Source organism: Mchenga conophoros, linkage group LG8 (genome assembly GCF_057382185.1).
Source record: "Mchenga conophoros isolate Kocher_MC1m ecotype Shallow Benthic linkage group LG8, M_conophoros_male_GT1.1, whole genome shotgun sequence".
Taxonomy (NCBI): Eukaryota; Metazoa; Chordata; class Actinopteri; order Cichliformes; family Cichlidae; genus Mchenga; species Mchenga conophoros.
In genome coordinates this window covers 14,745,841-14,770,262 of record NC_140533.1, presented here as the reverse complement: position 1 = coordinate 14,770,262, position 24,422 = coordinate 14,745,841, and the positions used below count along the sequence as shown (strand labels likewise).

The 24,422-nt window shown below is 43.0% G+C and overlaps 1 protein-coding gene across 2 annotated transcripts in view; it reads left to right on the top strand.

The window, feature by feature from the left end:
- LOC146568407 (integrin alpha-M-like) overlaps positions 1 to 21,961 on the top strand; it is a 31,986-nt gene extending 10,025 nt beyond the window's left edge. For both annotated transcript variants that reach the window (XM_085284439.1, XM_085284438.1), the window contains 18 exons: positions 113 to 259; positions 352 to 564; positions 659 to 792; positions 10,249 to 10,391; positions 10,500 to 10,651; positions 10,773 to 10,898; positions 14,075 to 14,148; positions 19,712 to 19,853; positions 19,933 to 20,031; positions 20,125 to 20,204; positions 20,289 to 20,375; positions 20,462 to 20,531; positions 20,626 to 20,721; positions 20,831 to 20,911; positions 21,035 to 21,145; positions 21,294 to 21,407; positions 21,487 to 21,597; positions 21,783 to 21,961. In XM_085284439.1, the coding sequence (XP_085140565.1) occupies positions 113 to 259; positions 352 to 564; positions 659 to 792; positions 10,249 to 10,391; positions 10,500 to 10,651; positions 10,773 to 10,898; positions 14,075 to 14,148; positions 19,712 to 19,853; positions 19,933 to 20,031; positions 20,125 to 20,204; positions 20,289 to 20,375; positions 20,462 to 20,531; positions 20,626 to 20,721; positions 20,831 to 20,911; positions 21,035 to 21,145; positions 21,294 to 21,407; positions 21,487 to 21,597; positions 21,783 to 21,881 (2,079 nt within the window). In that variant the 3' untranslated portion in view covers positions 21,882 to 21,961. The remainder of the gene's footprint in view (positions 1 to 112; positions 260 to 351; positions 565 to 658; positions 793 to 10,248; positions 10,392 to 10,499; positions 10,652 to 10,772; positions 10,899 to 14,074; positions 14,149 to 19,711; positions 19,854 to 19,932; positions 20,032 to 20,124; positions 20,205 to 20,288; positions 20,376 to 20,461; positions 20,532 to 20,625; positions 20,722 to 20,830; positions 20,912 to 21,034; positions 21,146 to 21,293; positions 21,408 to 21,486; positions 21,598 to 21,782) is intronic.
- The last annotated feature ends 2,461 nt before the right edge of the window (positions 21,962 to 24,422 follow it).

Sequence of the window (24,422 nt, the reverse complement as noted above, 5' to 3'; positions counted from 1 at the left end):
CAAGACAAAACTGACTGGGATTATTAACTGGTAGTAAATACTTTCTTAAATACAAATTGTTGTCATTTGGCTTTATGCGATTATTTTCATCAATAATGTGTTTCTTACACAGTATCAGACTGGTGAATATTTCGGGGCAGAGGTGTGTGTCATGGACATAAATGACGATGATATCACTGATCTAATCTTCATATCATCCCCAATGTACATGGAGCCTGATAGAGAGGGAAGAGTTTATGTTTGCAGACTAACTGTTTTGGTAAATCAAAGTTTTATCCACTTCAATTAAATGAATTAGTTTATTTGTCAACTTCCCTAATGATCATATAATATTCACTCTCCTGCTTTTAGTTTGTAGAGTGTAATTTTGATGATCCATTAATACTAAGAGGACGTGCAGCTGTCAAAGGAAGGTTCGGCTCTTCTCTTGCTGTGCTGCCTGATCTAAACTCAGATGGATTCAGGGATTTGGCAGTTGGAGCACCTTTGGAATATAATAGTGAAGGCAGCATCTACATATTCCACAGTGAAGGAGGAGGAAGAATCAGTCCTACTTACTCACAGGTACACAACATCGAGGAATTCAAAAAGATGACTAAACGTATTTATCAATATACAATCTGCAGCTTAATTAATTAAAATGTTTTCATGTTCACAGAGAATAACTGGCTCTGAGGTCCAGTCAGGACTGAAGTTCTTTGGCCTGTCAATCAGTCAGTCGTCTTTTGACCAGAGTGGTGATGAACTGCCTGACTTAGCGGTGGGTTCAAAGGGTAGAGTTGTTTTACTGAGGTAAGTCACAGTCCAGATAGTCCAGTCATGCATTATAGTTATCTGTGGTAATTCCACCATTGTTGTTAATTTGCAATCTTAACAAATGCACTACCTGTCAAATCTTAGGTAAATTTGAAAGGTCACCATAATAAGAACTGCATATAGGTTACATATCAATAAATTCATCATAAATGATTGAGTCATTCATTATAAGGGATTTATGATTTTTTAAGAAATACAGATTGAGGGTAAAACTGTTGTCTAGAAGCATTAGAAACAAACAAAAGATAAACTGGAAGCTAGGACTAAGAAACTTGGAATTAACGACTAGGAGTGAACATGGAACAAAAGAAAAGGAAAGAGCAGACACAGCAGACGGAGATGACATGACAAAGATCGAAGGGAGACTGAGGACTTAAATACATGCGATTATGAGAGAATGCGCAACAGATGGAAGAACAGCTGAAACTACTTACACACTACCAGCACATGAGATGTATACAGGACAAGAGACTGTCAAAATAAAAGAGGAAGTAACAACACTGAGAAACAGACTAAGCTGCATGAACTTGACATTAGGATTGGGAGTAACCTGACAAGGGGACACAACAGACCAGGGTAACAGGAGGGAACATAAAACACAGGGACAAGAGATAAACAAACATGGTAAGAGGTACCTAAAGGCTAGACGACAAAACAAAGACCACAAAATACAAATATTACACAAAGCAGAAACAAAACTAAAAGAGCCAAAACCAGGAACGTAAACTGAACTGTATGTAGCGCCCCTGACTGTGTACTCCACTATAGCCGGGTACGCCCTGAGTTCTAGTTATCTTAAACTTACTTAGTTGCCCTCAGTGAAAGTTCCCCTGATTTACACACGTATAACACACAGATACACTTTTACCTTACTTTGAACTATAGATAAGAAACAGTACTAGACACACAATCTTATGTTTAAACCAAGCAGGTTTACTGAATGACTTGGTAAACACCCAATAAATCAATAAAGTAAGAAGTCTCTTGCAATGACAAAATATAACAATAACAGTTACACAGTTCTTTACTGTAATGGGCCCCACACACACACACACTCTCACACCACCCAATTTCCCAAGTCCCCTCGGTGCAGGCCTGGATCGATGCTAGGGTGCGTAGGAACCAACGGTCCTAAAAGAAAACAAAATGGTGCTCCTACCTGGAAACCTTAGTCTTTTGTCCACAATACACTCACGGCACGCCGAGAGGTCCGTCCCTTAGGTCGCCGAGCTGCACGCTTACTCCTTTTAAGCAGCAAACCTGACCGACCCGCCTTGGCAGTCAGTAGCCTCCCACTCCGTGCAGGTCAGGTGACGTCCAGCGAAGTCCGCCTTTATGGCTAACTACGATTAGCCAAGTTAGCACGCCGCTAACTATGGATATTTCGAGGCAACAGTGCAAACCAGTCCGGGCTGCACCACCTCACAGTCACGCTCTGTTACTCAGCCGTGGGCGTGGGATGATTTATCCTCACTGTTCATTGGAAAAAAGTCTCTGTAGACGCTAGCCGCATCTCGCGCACGCTTTTCTCTCTCCTCTCTTTTCTCGTGGCTGCCTCCGCTCTCTCGTCTCTCCTTCCGCCCGCTCCCTTTCAAAGTAAAAGCACCTAAACACACTTCCTTATTACTATTACAACACAGTAGAACGAACAACAGAACTATTCAGATATATCCAACTGGAAATAAAACTTAGCCCCATAAAATATACCTGGGCCACATCCTCCCCCTTCTAATCGTCTGGATGTCCTCATCAGACATCTCCCAAGGCGACTGAAAACAAATAAAACTCCACACATCTTGAATGTATAACAGACACTCTTAGAACTTCACTTTTTTTTTTCATTTACACATTCCCCAAACTTTATCACAACCCCTCTGTGAACAATAGTAATAGGTTGGTGACTAGCCTTCCCTGGTTCATCGTAGGACAGTCTCAAAACTGGCTTTATTCTTCTCTTCCCAGTCGTCCCTGACCTAAGGCATTTGCTGACCTCTTTCCCAATACTCCGTCTTCCCCTAGACCTCTTTGAGAGAGGTCTTTGCTTCTCCTCTTCTGACTCTGTATCGGTGTTCTTTACATCACCAATGTCATCTGCTTCCTCCTGAGACTCTTTGGCATTGCCCTCAGATAGAAACATAGCTTGAGCGTCATCCTCCGATGCCAATGGAGAATTGTCACTAAATGACTCCTCCCTCAACACTTTCTCCACACAGTCTCTGTACCAGGCATGTGGCCTCTCGTATTCTACATCTGACGATCCAGTCGATTCCCCAGTGTCTTGACTCATGTCTCTGCTTTCTACCCTCTCTTTTCCTTTTCCCATCCTGTGAGTCTGTGGTCTCGCTGGCACTTCATCTCTGGCCATGCCTTCTGGCAGTCTTACTTCTGTCCCAATCGGTAACAAATGATCTCTGTGTAGGGTTCTCACACTACTTTGACCCGTTTGTGGCTTCACCCTATACACCGGTAGGTTGGGCAGTTTTCCCACAATCACATGTGGTACAGCGTTCCATTTGCTTTCCAACTTCTGTTTCCCCTTCAACCCCAGATTCTTAAGGAGTACCCTGTCTCCCACTTCCAAGGCTTGGAAACTGACTCGTCGATCAAAAGCTCTTTTGTTCCTCTTGTGTACCTTATCAGCAGCCTCATTGGCTAATTGATAAGCTCTCTGCAAATCCTGTTTCAAGTCTGTCACATACTGTGAATGAGTCTTCTCCTCAGCTCCATCAGGAGATGCTCCAAAACAAACATCCACGGGAAACCTAGCCTCCCTCCCAAACATCAAAAAATAGGGAGAATACCCTGTGGCATCGCTCTTTGTGCTTTTATAGGCATGAACTAGTGACCCTACATGCTGACTCCAAGTTCGCTTCTTCTCATCCCCTAGTGTCGCTAACATTGACAACAAGGTTCGATTGAATCTCTCGGGTTGTGGATCCCCCTGGGGGTGATAGGGAGTTGTCCGAGACTTCCGTATACCCAATGACCGCAAGAGCTCACGGATTAACCGGTTCTCGAAGTCTCGTCCTTGGTCAGAATGTATTCTGGCAGGCAATTCATAGTGCACAAAATATTTGTCCACCAACACTTTGGCAACCGTGGTGGCTTTTTGGTTTTTGGTGGGGGAAGCCTGTGCGTACCGGGTAAAATGGTCAGTTACCACCAAGACATTACCTATCCCCTTGGAGTCTGGCTCCATAGACAGAAAATCCATGCAAACCAAGTCCATGGGACCCTTGCTGCTCATCTGGTGCAGCCATCGGTGCCCTGTTGCATTTATCTTTGCAGTGGTAAGGACATACATCAGTGGATTGTTATCAGTGCGCATAGTAAACTTTGCGCCATACAAATAGTCATGGAATTTGTCCACGACGGCCCATTTCAAAGCCAGGAACTCTAACTGGTGCACTGGGTACCGCTGTTCGGGGCAGCTCAATTTCCGGCTGGCAAAAGTCACGGGCCGCAGCCCCTGGGGGTGCTCTTGGTACAACATGGCCCCAAGACCTTTCAGACTGGCATCCACATGAAGGGTGTATGGCTTGGCAAAGGCTAGCACAGGGGCAGTGGTCAGACACTGAATGATGTGGTGAAAAGCATCAACACACCACTGATCCCATCTACTCCCAAAGGGCTCTGATTCCTTCAAGTAGGTTTTTCCTTGTCCTGCCCGGCCTTTCTTACTGCGCTGCGTAGGGGCATAGCCTTTAGTGAGTTCAGTGAGTGGCCTTACAATGGAAGCATAGTTAGCTATGAAGCGGCGATAGTAGCCGCAGAACCCCAGGAAAGATCGCAGGGATTTACCAGATACCTCCGCCATGGGTATCTGGTAATAGCCACTGCGAAGGTCCAGGACAGAGAACCACTTACTCCCTGACAAACAATCAAGTGCATCATCGATGCGGGGAGTGGTGTACTGATCAGGAATGGTTCGACGGTTTAGCGTTCGATAGTCAATGCACATCCTGATACTGCCATTTTTCTTTCTGGCAATAACAATGGGAGAGGCATAAGGACTGCGAGATTCCTTGATAATGCCAGCTTGTAATAGGTCTTGTATGTGTCTGCGCACATCGTCAATGTCAGCTGGTGCAAGACGCCGTGACCGTTCGCGGAATGGTCTGGAGTCTGACATCTGAATGTGATGCTCCACTCCCGTTGCCAGACCGACATCCCACTCACTGAGGGAAAACACATTAGCCCTCTTGGACAACTTCTGTCGGAGTCGCTCTTTCCATTCATTTGGCAAAGGTGAGTCGCCAAAATTTATGAGAAGGGGATCTAGCTCTCTCTGATCTTTCCCCTTTTTTGAACAGACTTCAACTGCTGCAGTTACAGTATCAACCGTACACAACTGACCCATAACGGTCCCTTCTGGGAGAACGATATCCCGGGAAGACTGATTCTGCACTGCCACAACAAAATGGTCTACCTCCAACGCAGAGCTAGACAACACCATGGGCTGCAGCAGCATGCCAGCTGGCAACGGAATGGTTGGGGATGCTTCCACCATTGATATGCCTTTGCTGAGTGGTTCTTCTAGCTCCACCCGGCATATAGCATGACAGCTTTGACCGGCTGGGAGTGACAGGGAGCTGGGCCCAACCCACTTCACCCAGCCTACTCCACCCTCATCCTCTACAGGGATCTCCACAGGGGCTGGTGGGGTTAAAACTCCAGCTGTTTGGCTTACAGTCTGCACGCTACTCACGCCTACGGTGTCCTGGCACAAGGTGGCCAATCTCTGGAAAAGGGAGGCATTGGTGCCTATGATCATGGGGTCCCAACTCCAGAGGTCCGGACCTCTGGAGTTGGGACAGACCAAAGCTAAGACCGAAATGGTCTCGTGACCTCCTTTGACTTGCTCGGGAAATTCCACATCCACAACGACATAGCCGAGATAAGGGTAACTAGAATCACTCAAACCCCAGATGGCCAGACCTGAAACTGGGTAAATTGGGACACCTGACAAGTGCTCCTTATACCAGTTCTCAAAAATAATGGTTACTCTTGACCCACTGTCTAACAAAGCATTGCACGGTTCACCATTCACTCTGACTTGCTTTACATTAGATGGACCTATCAAACCTTTAGGGATCCCTCTGTCCTCTAGCATGACTACTTCACTCCTCTTAACTGAACACACGGTATCACCTGCATCAGGGGGTTTGGGATATGATTCCCGTTGTTTGGGCTTTTTCCGTGACTGAATGAACCTCTGGATAACCTTGGCCTGGTTTGCGGCATTTCCACACTTACTAGCAAAATGCCCATTTTTTCCGCAGCGGTAACAAAAGTTGCTTTCTTTATCACTGGTGCTACCTGTCCGTGCAGAGTTCAGACCAGACCTGTACAGCTCCACTCTCAAAACTGGAGAGGACACAACAGACCTTTGCTCTCTGGCGTCCAGCTTCTGCTGCAACCTTTTAACCAGTTTTCTCAGCGCAACCACTTCGCCATCTGCTGAACTCTCTACACCATCAGTCTTGCTTGTTGGAACAGGCTCTGCAACTTCTCTTGGTGCGGGGCATGACTGGTTTACCACGGATGAGACCATAGACTTCAGTTCTCGAATCTCAGTTTTCAGATTCTGAATTTCAATCTGTCTGTTGTCCTGTTCTGATTGTGCTTGGACTTTGTGTGCTACCAGATGCAATTTAGCCCGGGAGGCTTCATACTCCTCCTCACTTCTGATCTCACTTAAGAGCTCTACAAAACTGGGTGGGGTTTCTTTCCTGTCTCTCAGCTTGAGTTGCACTAACATCATGTCGGAGTACACGGCACCCCTAAGGAGCTGTTCTACTCTGGTCCTATCAACACGGTGGGCTTCAATTCCACCACAACTCACTACCCTGCTCAGCGACTGCTCTAATCGCCTCAGAAAGTTGGATAGTTTTTCCTGCAGTTGCTGTTGTAGTAACTGAGAAGCAAAGTACAAATCCTCACCCGTCTCAGCACTGCCAAAAGCTTTTGTAACAGCTTCTAGAAATTGTTCTGGGCTAATATCAGGATCAGCTGTCCTCACAGCTTTCACCACCGCTAGTGCTGGACCTTTAAGACTCAATGATTCTGCGCCTCTTTTCTTTAGCAGAACTGTCACTCTCCTCCACCATTAGGTGTGCTTGTTCAACCCACTGTTCGAATGTCTCTTCTCCAACTGGTGTTGGTATTGTGCCCAAGAACATTCTGAGTCTACGATAATGTAACCCTGGAGTGTTACTAAGGGTTTTAGTGTGTTATGAGTGATGTTAGTATTTTGAGTTCACTGTTAAGTTTTATTAAGTTCAATTATTTTGTTGAGAATTAATAAAATAGAAGATGTCTATAATGTCCTGATGGTCCTTGAAGTATACAGGGGGAAGTACCGCCTCCTGCCGTTCACTGCATAGCAACTATGGATATCAGGAGAGAGGGAGAGGAAGAAATGTCCGTTTTTTCCAAGTGGAAAGCGTGGTTGTTTTTATCCAGTCGGACTGTACGGTGGAAATAAGCTATCTAGAAATTGTTGTTAACCAGAAAAGAGTTTGTTACTGCTCGGATTCTTCTGGGTCAGGTTTTTTTACTTGGGAGTACAGTTCAGTGATGATCCAGTCCAAAGATGGCGAGCCACCCCTCCAGGATCCTTGAGATGATTGCTTTAAGAAGAGAACTAAATTCTTTGGACGAACTGTGAACTGTACAAACTCTACTAAAGTGGTAGGACAGATTTGCACGTCATTCCTCCTTTGCACATCCTGCAAAGAGAATCCTCATTGCTGGACTCACACTTAAGGGTGTCGGCTGACACGAGAGAGAGACTGAGTCAAATCCCCCGGGGTTGTGTGTGTTTTGTTTATTATTTTCCATGACTTGGGCCCAATTTTTCCTTTCATGCACTGTTATTGTTTTCATTGTATGTATGTAAGATTCTTTAATTGTGAATGCAAATTGATCAAACCAAGTTCTCAGAGCGTTTCATTAGTCATCCACTCTGCTCCAGTAGTCGAACCTCAGCTATTGGCCCAACACACAGGTAACCATTTAAATCTGTATCCCAAGTGTTGAAAGGGGTGTTACAATAACTATTGCCTTCACTGGAGGGTCTCTCCATCTTTGCCAACAAATCGCCCACAGCACGGATTATCGACTCTGTTACCATTACCATTCTCCTGTGCCTCTGCCCCGCGTTTCGATTTACTCTGGGAAAAATCCTCACGAGGCGAAGCTTCAGCTGTCACTATGATGGACCACGGCTCACCAGCCCCCGTAGGGTACACTTCAGGTGGGATTCTTGTGGCATCTACTTTCTCTTTGGTTTCACACAGGACAGTTAGCCTATCAAGCGCTTTGTTGTATCTCCGGCCTCTGACCCACACTCGACCCAAAGCTTTAACACTCTCCAGAGTGTGCTCTATTTGGTCTATCTCCACTCCTTTGGGAGTAAGCACCATCAGTGTGTGAGCCTCATCTAAGGTCTCTCCACGACTCCATTCCTGAAGCTCCTCGAACAACTCAGAGTGCATAGCTTGAACATCCATGACCAAACAATATCAAAGTTACTGCTTTTATCTCAAAATACACGTGTTTGGGAACTTCAGACTTAAACAACAAAATATCCCAGCGGTGCCTCCATTTTATGTAGCGCCCCTGACTGTGTACTCCACTATAGCCGGGTACGCCCTGAGTTCTAGTTATCTTAAACTTACTTAGTTGCCCTCAGTGAAAGTTCCCCTGATTTACACACGTATAACACACAGATACACTTTTACCTTACTTTGAACTATAGATAAGAAACAGTACTAGACACAAAATCTTATGTTTAAACCAAGCAGGTTTACTGAATGACTTGGTAAACACCCAATAAATCAATAAAGTAAGAAGTCTCTTGCAATGACAAAATATAACAATAATAACAGTTACACAGTTCTTTACTATAATGGGCCCCACACACTCTCACACCACCCAATTTCCCAAGTCCCCTCGGTGCAGGCCTGGATCGATGCTAGGGTGCGTAGGAACCAACGGTCCTAAAAGAAAACAAAATGGTGCTCCTACCTGGAAACCTTAGTCTTTTGTCCACAATACACTCACGGCACGCCGAGAGGTCCGTCCCTTAGGTCGCCGAGCTGCACGCTTACTCCTTTTAAGCAGCAAACCTGACCGACCCGCCTTGGCAGTCAGTAGTCTTCCACTCCATGCAGGTCAGGTGACGTCCAGCGAAGTCCGCCTTTATGGCTAACTACGATTAGCCAAGTTAGCACGCCGCTTACTAGGGATATTTCGAGGCAACAGTGCAAACCAGTCCGGGCTGCACCACCTCACAGTCACGCTCTGTTACTCAGCCGTGGGCGTGGGATGATTTATCCTCACTGTCCATTGGAAAAAAGTCTCTGGAGACGCTAGCAGCATCTCACGCACGCTTTTCTCTCTCCTCTCTTTTCTCGTGGCTGCCTCCACTCTCTCGTCTCTCCTTCCGCCCGCTCCCTTTCAAAGTAAAAGCACCTAAACACACTTCCTTATTACTACTACAACACAGTAGAACGAACAACAGAACTATTCAGATATATCCAAATAAGATAGAATCAAAATGTCCAAATACATAAACACAGGATCATGGCAAAAAGTTTATGGAGTCAAAAGGATTAGACATTTTTTTCAAATTATTTTACCACATGATGAAAAATGCTCTGCTGATTTAAAAAAAAAAAGCAGTAAATGTGTGAAACTGTAACTTTGTTCATACAGAAATGGAAATGCATGCAATAACAAAAATGTTTTCATACAATACCATGTGTTTCAGCACTGCTGACATTATCAAATAGGTATCATTTACTCCACCCATTAATACTGTGAAGTTACACCACTGGCACACAAGAGTGATGGTGATGGGAAATAGGTCTATGTTGATGTACATCTACATAGATATTCCATTAAAAAGCATTCCTGATTTATAATTCATTATTCCATAAATCATCATTTATGGAATGACTGTGGCTCAGGGGGTTGGGAAGCGTATCTGTAACCGGAAGGTCGCCGGTTCGATCCCTGGGATCTCTGTCCTGGCCGTTGTGTCCTTGGGCAAGACACTTTACCGTACCACCTACTGGTGTTGGCCAGAGGGGCCGATGGCGCGATATGGCAGCCTCGCTTCTGTCCGTCTGCCCCAGGGCAGCTGTGGCTACAACTGTAGCTTGCCTCCACCAGTGTGTGAATGAATAGTGGCATTGTAAAGTGCTTTGGGTGCCTTGAAAAGCGCTATATAAATCCAATTCATTATTATCATCTATCATTTAAAAGATTTCAGGACTATTAGGTGTTAAATGTCTCAAAATGTTTGAGCTGTAGTTGTTCATATGAAATGTTAGGGCAAAGGAAAGATTAGATTGAAGTCTTGTTACTAATTCAGGTCAGAACAAAAAGTCAAATCTTGTTCACATGTGTTTTCCTACTTTCTAGATCAAGACCCATAGTAATGGTTGAAGCTGGGGTGTCATTCAGCCCAATCCAAATCCCTACTCAGAATCTAGACTGCTCAAAACCACTGCAGAACACAGCTGAAATTTGCTTTACCATGAGCAGAGTGTCTACAGTCAACACAGGTTCATCATTCTTGGTTTTTCTGAACTACAAAGCCACTGCCCAGCAATTTAATGTTTTCTAAACGTATGTAAATTGCAGCATTGAAATCAAACACTGATTTATTCCAGCTCAAGCAAGGATTAATTACACTTTAACACTGGATGCCACTCGCAAACCTCCAAGCAACCGGGCATATGTTGGTGGGAAACGAGAGCAGTCAGGATCACTTACTGTGGACTTAATAAGAAAAAAATGCTCAACTGTGAAGTTCCTTGTTGAGGTAAAACCAAATAACAACATCAGAAAGTTCACCTTGGTGTAACAATATATTTTGATTTCCATTTTGTTTTTAAGAGTCATCCAACACTGAATCTAAACTCAGCACTCATCTCTTCTTGCAGGCCTGTCCAGAAGATGCTCTCAATTCACTTTCCAATGAGCTCAAATTCAAGTTTGATGGTTTGCCCTCAAACACAAATCTCAGACCAAGCCTTGCCCAGCAGGCTCAAACAGCAACCATTCATCCTGTAAGTAATCTTTATAGGTACTTTATTAACCAGATATCTGAGGGCAGTCTTTATAAAATTATTTTCCTCAATTGTGTTTTTTATTGGCATACACTTGAAGAATACCTTCTGGAGAGATTCAGTTGAAGTACTGGAAGTACATGCATCAACATCCCTGCAGTGGAATCCCACTGCAATAAATGCAAGCTGCTTTCCAGAATATTATTAGGAACTTTATTCCCAGTACCAACATCAGGCACAGCTACATATTTGGGGTCATTACTCAAAAAAAGTTGCATATTAGAAATTAATCGTTAGTAATCCAATATGCTACAAAATTACTAAAGTAGTTTATTACACTGATCATTACATTATTTTCTTGTTACTCCATGAAATGACCCAAAATGCATTGTCTCATAATTATAAGTAAATAATATAAATCTTAGGCTACAGTCTGACACGCCAATGCAATCCCTATCCCAATGAGAAAACACATATGATCTTTCCTTTAGTGTTTACATATAAACACAAGAGATTTTGAAATGGTTGCAACATTGATTCTCCTTTATAAACATTAATGGATAGAAATGGAGGCTTCAAGCTCGACTGCTAATCACTTCCTTTCTTACCTGATTGGGCTATGCTCAGCTTTAACGTTCCTCTGTTGGCTAGTTTTTTTTGCTAGCATGCTGTCTGCGAAGATGCTTCCAATAATCCAATTAGTGTTAGCTGTGCAAACAGCTGCTGTTTCTGTCCTGGATGCAGTTTGCATTTTACCATTGCAGTCTCCTCTCCTCTCTTTCTACTGTAGATCACTCAACTATTTCCCTCCTCCCGCACACAAAGTGAAATGAGCTAATTTTAGCACAAGTGCGCAGGAAGAAAACCAATTTTCTTTGATATTTTCTGTCCAACCAACCAGCAAATAACTAAAGAAAACTTTGCAACACTAGTAACAATATAATTGTAATTGAAGTTTAATTACTGAATTCAGTACCGTAACACATTACATTACTGCATTACTGAAAAATATAAGGCTACTTTTTACTTTATCTTACACCCGGCATTAAGATAAGATAAGATAAGATAAGATAACCTTTATTAGTCCCACACGTGGGAAATTTGTTTTGTCACAGCAGGAAGTGGACAGTGCAAAAGTTATGACGCAAAAATTAGAATACAATAAGAATAAATACAGTACACAGCTGTACAGAATAGAATAAAATAATATACTATATACAGTAGAATAAAATAGAATAAAAATATACAATAAGATAAAAATAGAATACGAATGCTATATACAACTGAGTAAAAATACAACGATGCCAGAAAAGATTATTGCACTTAGTGTTATTGCACATGTGTGGATGTGTGTGTTTGTTCAGTTAAAGTCTTTGTTGTGGAGTCTGACAGCAGTGGGGAGGAAAGACCTGCGAAATCTCTCCGTCCCACACCGTGGGTGCCGCAGTCTCCCACTGAAGGAGCTGCTCAGTGCTGTCACAGTCTGCTGCATGGGGTGGGAGACGTTGTCCAACAGGGATGACAGCTTAGCCGCCATTCTCCTGTCACTCACCACCTCCACTGGGTCCAGAGGGCATCCTAGAACAGAGCTGGCCCTTCGGATCACCCTGTTCAGTCTCTTCCTGTCCCCAGCAGAGATGCTGCCGCCCCAGCAGACCACACCATAAAAGATAGCAGAAGCCACCACAGAGTCATAGAAGGTCTTCAGGAGTGGGCCCTCCACCCCAAACGACCTGAGTCTCCGCAGGAGGTACAGCCTGCTCTGCCCTTTCCTGTAGAGGGCGTCTGAGTTATGAGTCCAGTCCAGTCTGTTGTTCAGATGAACACCAAGGTACCTGTAGCTGTCCACAGCCTCAATGTCCATACCCTGGATGTTCAGTGGTTGCAGTGGAGAATGCTTGTGCCTGCGGAAGTCTACCACCAGCTCCTTGGTTTTACTGGCGTTGATCTGGAGGTAGTTCAGCTGGCACCAGTCCACAAAGTCTTGAGTCAGTCCTCTGTACTCCTTGTCGTCCCCATCAGTGATGAGGCCGACTATTGCAGAGTCATCAGAGAACTTCTGCAGGAAGCACTGGGTGGAATTGTGGGAGAAGTCTGCAGTGTAGATGGTGAAGAGGAACGGAGCCAGAACCGTTCCCTGTGGGGCCCCCGTACTGCAGACGACCCTGTCCGACACACAGCCCTGAGTCCTCACATACTGTGGTCGGTCGGTGAGGTAGTCCAAAATCCAGGTAGTGAGGTGATGGTCCACTCCAGAGTTCTCCAGCTTGTCCTTCAGAACCGAGGGAAGAATAGTGTTGAAGGCACTGGAGAAATCAAAGAACATGATTCTCACAGTGCTTCCAGCGGTCTCCAGGTGAGCGAGGGAACGATGTAGGAGGTGAATGACGGCATCATCCGCTCCAATGCCAGGCTGGTAGGCAAACTGAAGTGGGTCCAGTGATGAGCTTGTTAGGCGCCGAAGCTGAGCCAGGACCAACCGCTCCAGGGTCTTCATCAGGTGGGATGTCAGAGCCACCGGCCTGTAGCTGTTGAGGTCCTTGGGGCGTGAAGTCTTTGGCACTGGTACAACACAGGAGGTTTTCCAGAGCTGTGGGACTCTTCCCAACCTCAGGCTCAGGTTGAAGAGGTGCTCCATCACCCCACACAGTTGGTCTGCGCAGGACCTGACGACCCTCGAGCTGATGCCATCTGGACCCGCTGCCTTCTTGCCATTAATCCTCCTCAGTTCCCTCCTAACCTGGGTGGTTGAGAGAGACAGGCTGGAGCCTTGTGTTGAGTGTGTATTGGATGCTGTTGTTGGGGGTGGGGGGGAGTGAGCAGGGTGAATAGAGGAGGTGTGAAGTGTCTGAGGTGGAACAGCAGCAGTGGGGGTGGGTGAGTCTGCAGCCGATGTTGCAGACTGCCTCATGGCTGAATCAAATCTGTTGAAGAAATGATTCAGTTCATTTGCCCATCTCACATCCCTCCCAGGCAGAGAGTTCTGCTGTTTGTGGCCCGAGATGGTTCTGAGGCCTCTCCAGACTTCACCAACATTGTTTTGTTGAAGCTGGTTCTCCATCTTCAATTGGGTAGAACACACAAATTGTTTGCTGGATTCATCTGTAAAACGTTTACATTTATTCTGTGAATAATGTGTAATATAAATGTTTTTGACATCACACTCTCTTCCACAGTTAGGGTTTGAGATCAACTGTGGAACTGACAACAAATGTGTTGATAACCTGAAAGTGGATTTCAACTTCACCAGGTGAGGCAGAATTACAAAACTTTGTTTAGCTTTGCTTGTGTTTTTAGTCACTTGCTAGGTTTCATAACATGTAACATGTATTTCATAAATTGTACACTCGAAAGACACTTAAAACTTCAATTTTGAAGCACATAGATATTTTGGGACAGTTTGGTATTTAGTCTCCATCATTTTATCCTAATAAAAGAGACAACAATGATAACACACACACACACACAATGGTGGTAGTATGTGATTGAGAGATTACCACGACATATTAAGATTAAAGAAACAAACCCAACAATGGCAGGGAATATTTATTTCAAAATTATACCAATCCCCAAGAAGGCATTGAGGTTCACTAAACCTTAGACACTGTCATGAATACTGGACCCAGAAGCAGACTCAGCACAAATTTAGCAGCGAACTATATACATTTTATTTCTTTTGTGAGAAAACAATAGCAAACTCTGAAAGTGAAAGTTAAACTCAGGCCTGAGGAAACAGGAGCAAATATGGAGGTGAGTGGGGAGAGAAGCTGTGATTGGGACCGTGGGAAACCTGAAACAGAAGAGGAAACAATTACTTAGCTGCAGGGAAGCAGAGGAGAGACAGCAAAGCAGGATAATGATGCTGCGTGCTTACTGTCCGAGCCAGACCACGGAGCTCGAAGGGGGAAAACGTTTGTGAGAGAATCTAGAGGGATGAAGTTACAGAGACTGTTATCCAGCGTGCAGGGCAGGCAGGTAGGACCACTGAGAGTGGCTGAACGGAGCAGCAGGCCGTACTGGTTGATGTAGTCCTCCTGTGATTGCCTGTGGATGGAATTCAAGTGCGATGCTGGTGGCCCCGCCCAAGGGTGTAACCGAAGAGCCATCCAGAAACATCCAGCACAATGCTCCCACAAACCATGACAGACAGAAACATAGCTCAAATCATTGAGATGTTGGTTTATTGACAGTTATTAAAGAAACAAGAAATCAGTGAAAGGCAACGAGCAAGGCTGGGTATACTTGTATGACCGTGGTTTGGTTTTCCCAGCTAGATTAGAGGGTTGCTTTCCTACGCCATTGGGTTTGAAAACACATCTGACTGTCAGTGTACCCAGCTTTCTTGAAGTCCCTGTATGGGGTGGTTCAAGATGCCTCTCCTGGGGACTAACCAACTAATGCTGAAGGGTATGCTCCAAGGGACCACACTCTTCATCCCTCCTCCACGAAGGTGGAAAGTAGAGCTCATCTATTAGTTGAACTGTGGATCCAGGAAAAAAAATGCAGTTGTTCTCATAATCATGGAACACCGGACCAGCTCTTGACCCAAGTGAGGTTGTGTGAAAGTGTAATGGGACCAATGGGTCCAACCTGTCTACATATGCTTTGGAGAACTATTAGAGAAGGCATTGATGCGTATCCCTTGGGGAATCTTATGGGGGTTTGGTTTGGCTGCTACTGTTACAGGCCATTCAGTCCCTGCACAACCATAAGAGTAGTATGCCAGACCGTTTCCTGGTGAGCATTGAGCTCTTCTAGGACTGTCGTTTGCTACCAATTCTGTTCACAACTTTTATGACCTCATCAGGTGATGACCTCCAGTGTACACTATGGTGGTTTGCAGTTGAGTGTGAAGTAGATGAAATGAGAATCAACATCAGAAGTCTGAGACCATAGGCCTCAGCTGAAACAGTGGGGGTGTGCTCACTTTGTGTTAGGGGCAAGTAATAGGAGAGTGGAGAGGGATATTGACAGGCGGATTGACATGGCAACTGCAGTGATGTGGATGCTGTACTGGTCTGTTGTAGCAAAAAAATCTATTTCCCACCCATCACCTATGGCTGTGAGGTCTGGGAATTGCCCAAAAGAATACGGCAGAAATTAGCTTTCTCCAAAAGAGAATGACTTCTGCAGAGTCATTTGAGAGGATATCAGAGTAGAGCTGCTACTCCTCTCTACTGAAATGAACCAGTTGAGGTGGGTCAGCATCTGACTAAGACACCTAGAGACATCCATTCTGATTACTAGAGATTACTAGAGAGCGCTTATTTGACCTGGGAATGCTTTGATGTCCCACTGGATGAGCTAAAGGAGCTGGCTGCGAGAAAGAACTCAGGGCATTTCTGCCTAGACAGAGGCCTCCATGATCCACACCTGGATAAGAGTCCGAAAATCAATGGATGGTAATTAGGGGTTTTGATAATCGATTTATTGATTTAAAATCGATTCTGGCTTTGATAATGTGATATCGATTCATTAAAATCCTGAATCGATTTTTTAATATAAATTTATTTTGCCCAAAACGCCAGAATCTCAGGTTAAACCTCACAAAATTTCGACAACCACCAAACAGCTAAACAGTAAATGAGAGCAGGTACATGGATTCTGCACAAAGACGTAAACACAAAGCGCGGACCCGCCGACAGATCAAAAGCAGCGAGATGTCGCTTTTCTCACAAAACGGCATGGGCAGGGTTGGGGCTGAAAGCCGACAGCTCACCGATTCTGATCCGTCGGCGGGTCCGCGCTTTTTTGTTTACGCCCTTTTTGCGCTGATTCTGAAGATGCAGGTTTAATCACTCACCAAACAATATTGACTGAACCAGCAGAGAAAGAAGATCCAAACTACACTTCACATAAACATCGTCATGAATTCACTCTTACTTTTGCTGTTTTGCTTCCACCACGATAAAATCACACTTCATGCACAGCTCTCTCACTCCCCCACCCCTCTCTCTGTACTCCAAGAACAGTTTCCCATCTAAATCTCTGTTTTCTGCATTATTCGCTTGCTTGTTACGCACAAGTCTACCGTTGTTTACAGCGCTGTCGGCCACTGTTTTTGTTCCTTTTAGTTACTTCCGAAAAGAAAACCTAATTTCTGCCGTTCAACAGGCTACTGAACAAATTTAAACTTTTACAATTATGCAAAATGGAAAACGCTCAGCAGTGTCTCTAATAAAACCGCTTTAACTTCAGAGGTAATGTTCATATGTTGATTAATGGTTTTCTTTCGTTTTTGATGTACTGCAGAATATTTGTATAAAATCCCAGGCCAGGAAAATCACCTTCATGTTTTTCTGTGTTTTATCTTCAGCTACTTTGACACAAAGGCATCTGCTGTGATGCTCACACCTTTGATAAAGTCTTGCGAGTGTCAGCTTTCTTATTATAGATACAAAAATATGTAAATGTTCTGATCTGAATTATAATATTTCTGACTGTCTGAGGCAAAATTTCCCATATTCAAATTTAATTGAATCGAATCATGGATCAAATCGATTCGGGACCTTGTGAATCGGAATCGAATCGATTCTAGTAATCAGTGACGATACCCAGCCCTAACGGTAATACCTTTTTTCATAATGCATCATCAGTTATTTTTTGTGTTTTATGATCACCAGCAAATGACAGCAAATTAAAATAATATAGGGAGCTTCCTGACTGCCAATATTGATGCATGATGGCGCCGGTGTGTGTGGCTTGCCGTCTGTCTCTGTCAATTTTGTTTTGTACAATTTGTGCCACCCAAATCAACTCGCAACTGGTATATGAACACCAAAAACTTTTTGATCTTCAATGTTTTCTGACTAATCAGCAAGGACAAACAACAGGGTATCCACCATCCCTGGCTGATGTTCCTGCTTACCTGCTACGTGGAGCACTTCCTCCTGCTCCGACGCATCGTAAACGTGCCGGTCGGCTAGTGAAGCTTAAAGCCTGCCTTACTTTTTCTGTAGCGGCTGCTCCAGTGGATTATAGTCTGTTCCATCACATCTCAAGGCGTCTCCTGGAGCATGTTGCCCCTTGTCTGGTTCCTGTCGTAAGCTCGTGTGCATGTGAGCCTGCTCGCCAATGTTTTTTACGTCTTGGGCGTCGTGGAATAAACTTTGTGAATTTGCGGTCATTAACTTGGGCTTCACAGAAAACTTCTTCCCAGACTCCAGTTCCAACGAGGATGGCTTTAATAAATGCCCGGTCCATAGCAAGTAAAACGTTTGTCATAAACGATTTATTTTCTTCAAATGGTTTGAATCTCCTTTTTGTGACTGAGACATGGATGAAAATTGGTGAGTCTAGCTTCATTTCTGTGTTTTCTGATCACAAACCTGTTTTATTTGACATTTCTCTTGTGCATGAGTTTAAAGCTCGCGCTCCACCCAGGCGCTGCCGAATCTTTAATTCTTCCACTGCTGCGCTCTTCTCCTCAACTTTTATAGAAAAAAATGCTTTTATAGACCCTGAAATTAGTTTAGGACTTAGTCTGGATGAGCTGCTATTGCAGTTCCAAGAAACCTGTACTGAAACCCTAAACATTATGGCCCCACTAAAAGTTGAAAAGTGTTAAAGTTGAAAATTTTGAGTCCACCTCAGCCCCCCTTTCGTGTGGGGTGCCCCAGGGCTCAATCCTTGGCCCTCTTCTTTTTTCATTATACCTGCTCCCTTTCGGGTCTATTTATAGAAAACATGAAATATCCTTTCACTGTTACGCAGACGACTGCCAAATTTATTTGCCTTTAGCACCAAATCGCCCAGGCTCCATCCAAATCCTTTTAAACTGCCTTGAAGATGTCAAAGCTTGGATGGCTCTGAACTTTTTGAGTTTCAATGAGAGTAAAACAGAGGTGATTGTATTTAGACCTAATAATATTTCATGCAACCCGCTTGTAAATTATGGTTGGCTAGGGTCTTATATCAAGCAGCATGTGACAAACTTGGGAGTCATTATGGACTCAGATTTTAAATAGAACAAACATATTAATTCAGTGTTGCAAAAAAGCTTTTTCCAGCTGAGGCAAATAGCAAAGCTGAAGCCAGTTTTGTCAAGACGTGACACGGAGAAGGTAATACATGCCTTTATTTCAACACAGCTTGACTATTGCAATGGACTTTATGTTGGAGTCAGCCAAGGGTCTCTTGCTTGTCTTCAGCTCGTTCAAAATGCTGCTGCCCACCTCTTAACTGGTACCCACAGGCATGATCATGTAACACCTATCCTGTCTTCTCTTCACTGGCTTCCTGTTCATCACAGAATTAATTTCAAAGTCCTAACACTGGTTTATAAATGCCTTAATGGTCTTGCTCCCCCATACCTTTCCGAGTTACTTCAGCCATATATTCTTTCACGGACCCTCAGATCAGCTGACCAGCTGCTGTTGGTTGTCCCAAAATCAAGGCTCAAATGCAGAGGAAAGAGAGCCTTTTCAATTATGGCACCAAAACTTTGGAATACGCTGCCTTTAAATATTAGACAGGCATTTTTGTTTCCTGTTTTTAAAGCGCTTTTGAAAACACATCTTTTTTCGATAGCGTTCAGACTGGCGTGAGTTGATATTTGTATGCGTTGTGTTGACTTTGATAGTTTGTGTTTTATTATGTTTTATGTAAGTGTCAGTGGTTTTATCTTGTGTTTTACACTGTGTTTTTGTACAGCACTTTGGACAAACCTTTTGTTTTTAAATGTGCTATATAAATAAATTGGATTTGGATTTGAATATTAATATGTTAGTATTCAACACAAAGCTATACTATATTTAGCCTCCTACAACTTCAGCATCACAGTGCAGTCTTGCTTTATTCTTGTCCTCTGTCAGATCCTTAGAGGTTAAAGTGGGCATCGATGAGCTTTTGAATGTCACAGTCTCAGTGGAGAACAGAGGGGAAAACTCCTACAACAGCCGTGTTATTCTCACGTATCCAGCTGGACTCTCTTACAGGAAGTTCACCATTCAGCAGGTAATGTGTCAGGATCAAGTTCATCATTGATTTGCTGCTCTCCCAGTGCATCCAGCAGTCATTTTCTTTTCTAATAAAGGGAAGAATTGAGTGCAATTCCTTGGACAGTGAAGCTGGTTTATCCCGTGGAAGGACAGACTGTACTATTGACAAGCCAATTTTCAAGAGCAGAACTAAGGTTTGTTATTGTGGTATGATTTTGTCTGTTAACTTCTACACAGTTTAACAAAATGAGCAATCACTCTGATCTCTCTTCTTCAATTCAATCAAGGCTTTCTTCATTGTCTCATATGGTATCGAAACAAACACTCAACTAGAGAGGAAGATCTTTATCACTGCTAATGCCACCAGGTACTGTTCATTTAGTAGAGGTCCTTCTCATTTAAGCAATAACCCCACAGACACAGTACAAATCATTTCACTTCTGTCTTTCAGTGGAAATCAGGAGAACGCTACAACGAGTGAAATCTACAAAAATAAATGGATTGATGTGAAATACAGCATTTTCATGACATTTGAAAAGTATGTGTTGTTCTGTTCGTTATAAGATGAATTACACATTTTGTTTTACACAGTATGTATTTAATGTTTAACATGTATCTGTTTAGCTCCTTCAGTTACAGCAATTTCACTTTTGGGATGGATAATTTGCAGATACCAGTCCAACAATCAATCAAGGTAAAATGTAATAAAATATAATAAATATGACTGTGTGAATTAGACTTAACCATAATAGTGTTTGACTGCTTTTTCTTTACTCCCCATGTTTTAGGTTACAAATGATATCAGAGCGTTTAATTTCACTGTGGTGATCAAGGTTCCAGTGAAGCTTGGTGAAAAAGAGATTTGGGTATTGAGCAGCCTACAGGTAATATATATGTCAGAAGATCTAAAAATGGGTCAGATTTAGCTGTGTGATGGGTGAATGAGGTAAAAACAGGACCAATCACCCTGATGCTATTTTAAATGTATTTCAGATTGTAGACTGTCAGACAGAAAATGATGAAGAACCAAGTGTCAAAGATTTTGTTCCACAGATACAAAAGGATAAAGTGGTGGTAAGTATCCGTCTGTACTTTTGCTACCTACCTGTTAAAACTGAACCATGGTACTGATTCAAAACACAACATTGTACTGAATACAAGATTTGTTTCATTCAGTCTTCTTTAAATCACCCACAGGACTGCTCTGTAGCCATGTGCAGAGTGTTCAAGTGCAACACCTTCATGGGAAGACTGCAGAGTAGGACATACGAAATCTCTGGCAATCTCAGTTCAGGATGGATAGAGCAGGTAATTAAAGAATAGTTTTTTAAAATTGTTTCATTAATACTTTTCCTGAGTATGTATGAGTACCTTCATTAAATCTTCAGATATAACCATTTTACAGTTAAATCAAATAATACCTAATTTAGGCTTAACTCGTTTCATTTTTTCTAAGATTGGACTTCAATCTGCCAAATTCCTCTTGACCAGTACAGCCACTGTGGATTATGACCAAAGCCAGTACATCTACTTTTCAACAGTGTCTAACAACAATCCTCCTGTTCGCAAGGTGATTTAGCATTACTTTCTCTCGTTTGAGTTACACAAGAGCTTGAATATCATCCACATTCTGTTACCTTATCTCTCAGATTATAGTCGAGGTAGAAGTGTATCCTCAGACAAATTTCACCAAAGAGATTATAGGAGGATCCCTGGGAGGGTTGGCTTTTCTGGCTTTACTCACTGCTGGCCTGTATAAGGTGAAAGACTCTTCTTACACTTTTTCAACTCATCACACAGCTGTGAAAGGTTTTTAGAGAGTATGTCTAATTTTTTAAACAAAGTTCAAGAGTTTATATTTACTCATGTAGTTATTTGCTTTAATTTTGAATGTAAGTCTAATGAATGATCTCTGCACTTTCATTTTTTCCCCTTGCACTCCTAGGCTGGGTTTTTCAAGAGTAAATATTCACAGATGATGAATGAAAATGCAGAGACCGATCTGGAACCGGGAACTGATGGAAATGAATCCCAAACAGAATAACAAAGCTCATATTTGTTGTTGTACATTTACTGTAAAGTTAAAACAAAAATTAAACAAGGAAATTTGTGTTTGGTTGATTATCCCTTTGTTGTAACAGTTCTTGTTAAAAAAAATCTTATAGTGTGGGAAAGCATTTTTATAGCTGGAACGGTCTGCTGGTGTCTGCTCCAAGCAGGCCACATTTGAGTGATCTGGATAGAGCTTTAGTGCTTTAGGGCAACCTCAAACTAGTTTTCCGCATAACTAAGCTACATCAATATTTTGAGTGAGCCCCAGTACCATCTCCAATTCTAAGGCCAAGTTCCGTATAATGGGGGATGTCAGAGACTGGCTGCAAAGAAGAAAACATCACAAGAAGACAGTTTTCTCGCCTTGCCAGCACTTAGGAACTGTAGACAGTCATCTACACCTCTGCACTCAAGGTTTGCAGGACAGCATGGTCAGTGGCTCCCGACACAGACAATCTGGAAGGGATTGCACACAGCTAGTCTCATGGGGCTACCAGGAAGCCTACCATGCCTGCACTTAACTATCAGCCCTGTTTGCACTGGTATCTGCAACATGTGCACTAGAATCAAAATGTGGAGGGACGTAGTTTTCAGCAATGAGTCCAAATTCTGCCTACACCAGTTGGATCTTAGGATCAAAGTATGGAAAAGATTTTGACAACGCTATGAGAACTCTGTGCTGATTGCTGGTGGAGGCAGTGTGATAGCGTGGTGAAGCATCTCCCTCACTGGAAGAAGCAGTGCTTGTCATCACTGGAAGCCATTTCAGTGCAGAGAAATATCAAGATGAGATTCTGCAACCAGTGGCAGTCCCATATCTCCAAAGACTGGACCAAACTCTAGCCTCAAGAAGACAATCCTCGCCTCTACAGAGTGGGTACTTTCAACATTTGGGAGCGGAAAGGATGTAGTAGCCTACCTTGAGACTCCAAGGTAAACTTTACACAGACAGAACACACAGCAAAATAAGGGTAGATCACAACACCGACAAACTGAAACACAGGGCTTAAATACATAGAGGGAGCAATCAGGGAATAGGAGTAACAGGAGGGAAACACAGCTGGGGCAAATCAGGCCTAACGAAACAGGGGAAGCAAAACCAGATACATTAACATAAGACATGGACCTTCAAAATAAAACAGGAAACATAACACAGACTGAACTTACAGACGCAGACTCACAGGCAGGCACTACAACAGAGGGAACAGAGAGGTGGGACCAGGGCAGACACAGACACTGACTGGACACGGGGATATAGCAGACAGGGGAGACAGCAGCTAAGGATTACACACAGACATAAACCATAAAAAAGAACTCTAACAAAGAAACCAAAGACTAGAAATGATAAATAATATAATAAACTCAAAACCCTGGGTCAACGACCCAGGCATCCTAACACTGATATGCACTTACGAGGACATTATACTGCTACTGTTCTATCGAAATTTTATATGAATATCCTCATATATGGCTCTCATTTTTCTTAGAAACAAAGATTAGGTAAAAAAAAAAAAATCTGTCAATTCTTTGTTTTTACTTTCATCAGGTCCCAATCAGCCCAAATATCAAAGAGAAATTAAAAATGCATGCTGTGGAAGAGTTTGGGTCTTAGGAGGATAAAACACAAATTTCCATACTTTTTTGTATTAAGAATATATGAAAGACCTGCCTGATATTTTAAGGAATGAATATGGTGTGCAGCAGTGTCCATGCTACCACATTTGATTCTTTAAGCCAGGGGTGTCGAACTCCAGGCCTCGAGGGCCGGTGTCCTGCAGGTTTTAGATATCACCCTGTTTCAACACACCTGAATCAAATGATTAGTTCATTACCAGGGTTGTGGAGAACTTTAAGACATGTTGAAGAGGTAATTTAGCCATTTAAATCAGCTGTGTTGGACCAAGGACACATCAAAAACATGCAGGACACCGGCCCCTAAGGCCTGGAGTTCAACACCTGTGCTTTAAGCAAACAAAAGATCACTCATTCCCTATAACCTATAACTTCTTCAAGACCGAATAATTGTTGAAATTAAACCATCTGAGCAGACAAAAAGTTTGGATACTCAAATAAAATGGACAATAATTAAATGTAGTGACCTACCTGAGCAGATGGAGTGAATTTTTGGCAAAGTCCTGCCATGCATTATGGTAGGAAGTGTCTTTTCCAAGTGACCCTATGTTTTTTGAAGAATCTTACGGCTCAATGAAAGTTTCCATGTTTGAATGTATGCAAACACTATATGTTAATCATGTAAACTGTATTTAATGGTTCCATTCAATTCAATTTTATTTATGTAGCACCAAGTCACAACAACAGTCAATTTAGATCAGGGTGCTCTATATTGTAAACTTAATAAAAAACCTTCCATGCCATCATGTAGACTACTGCAAAATGTATGAAAATCAACATATATGCTGAAAAGTACTAAAAAAAAAGCTATTTTTGTTAAACTGAAGAAGGTGACTTGATTCATTCATGCTGCTTTAGGTCATGCTACCTGGGTTGTTTGCCCATTGTCTTTGTGTTTTTT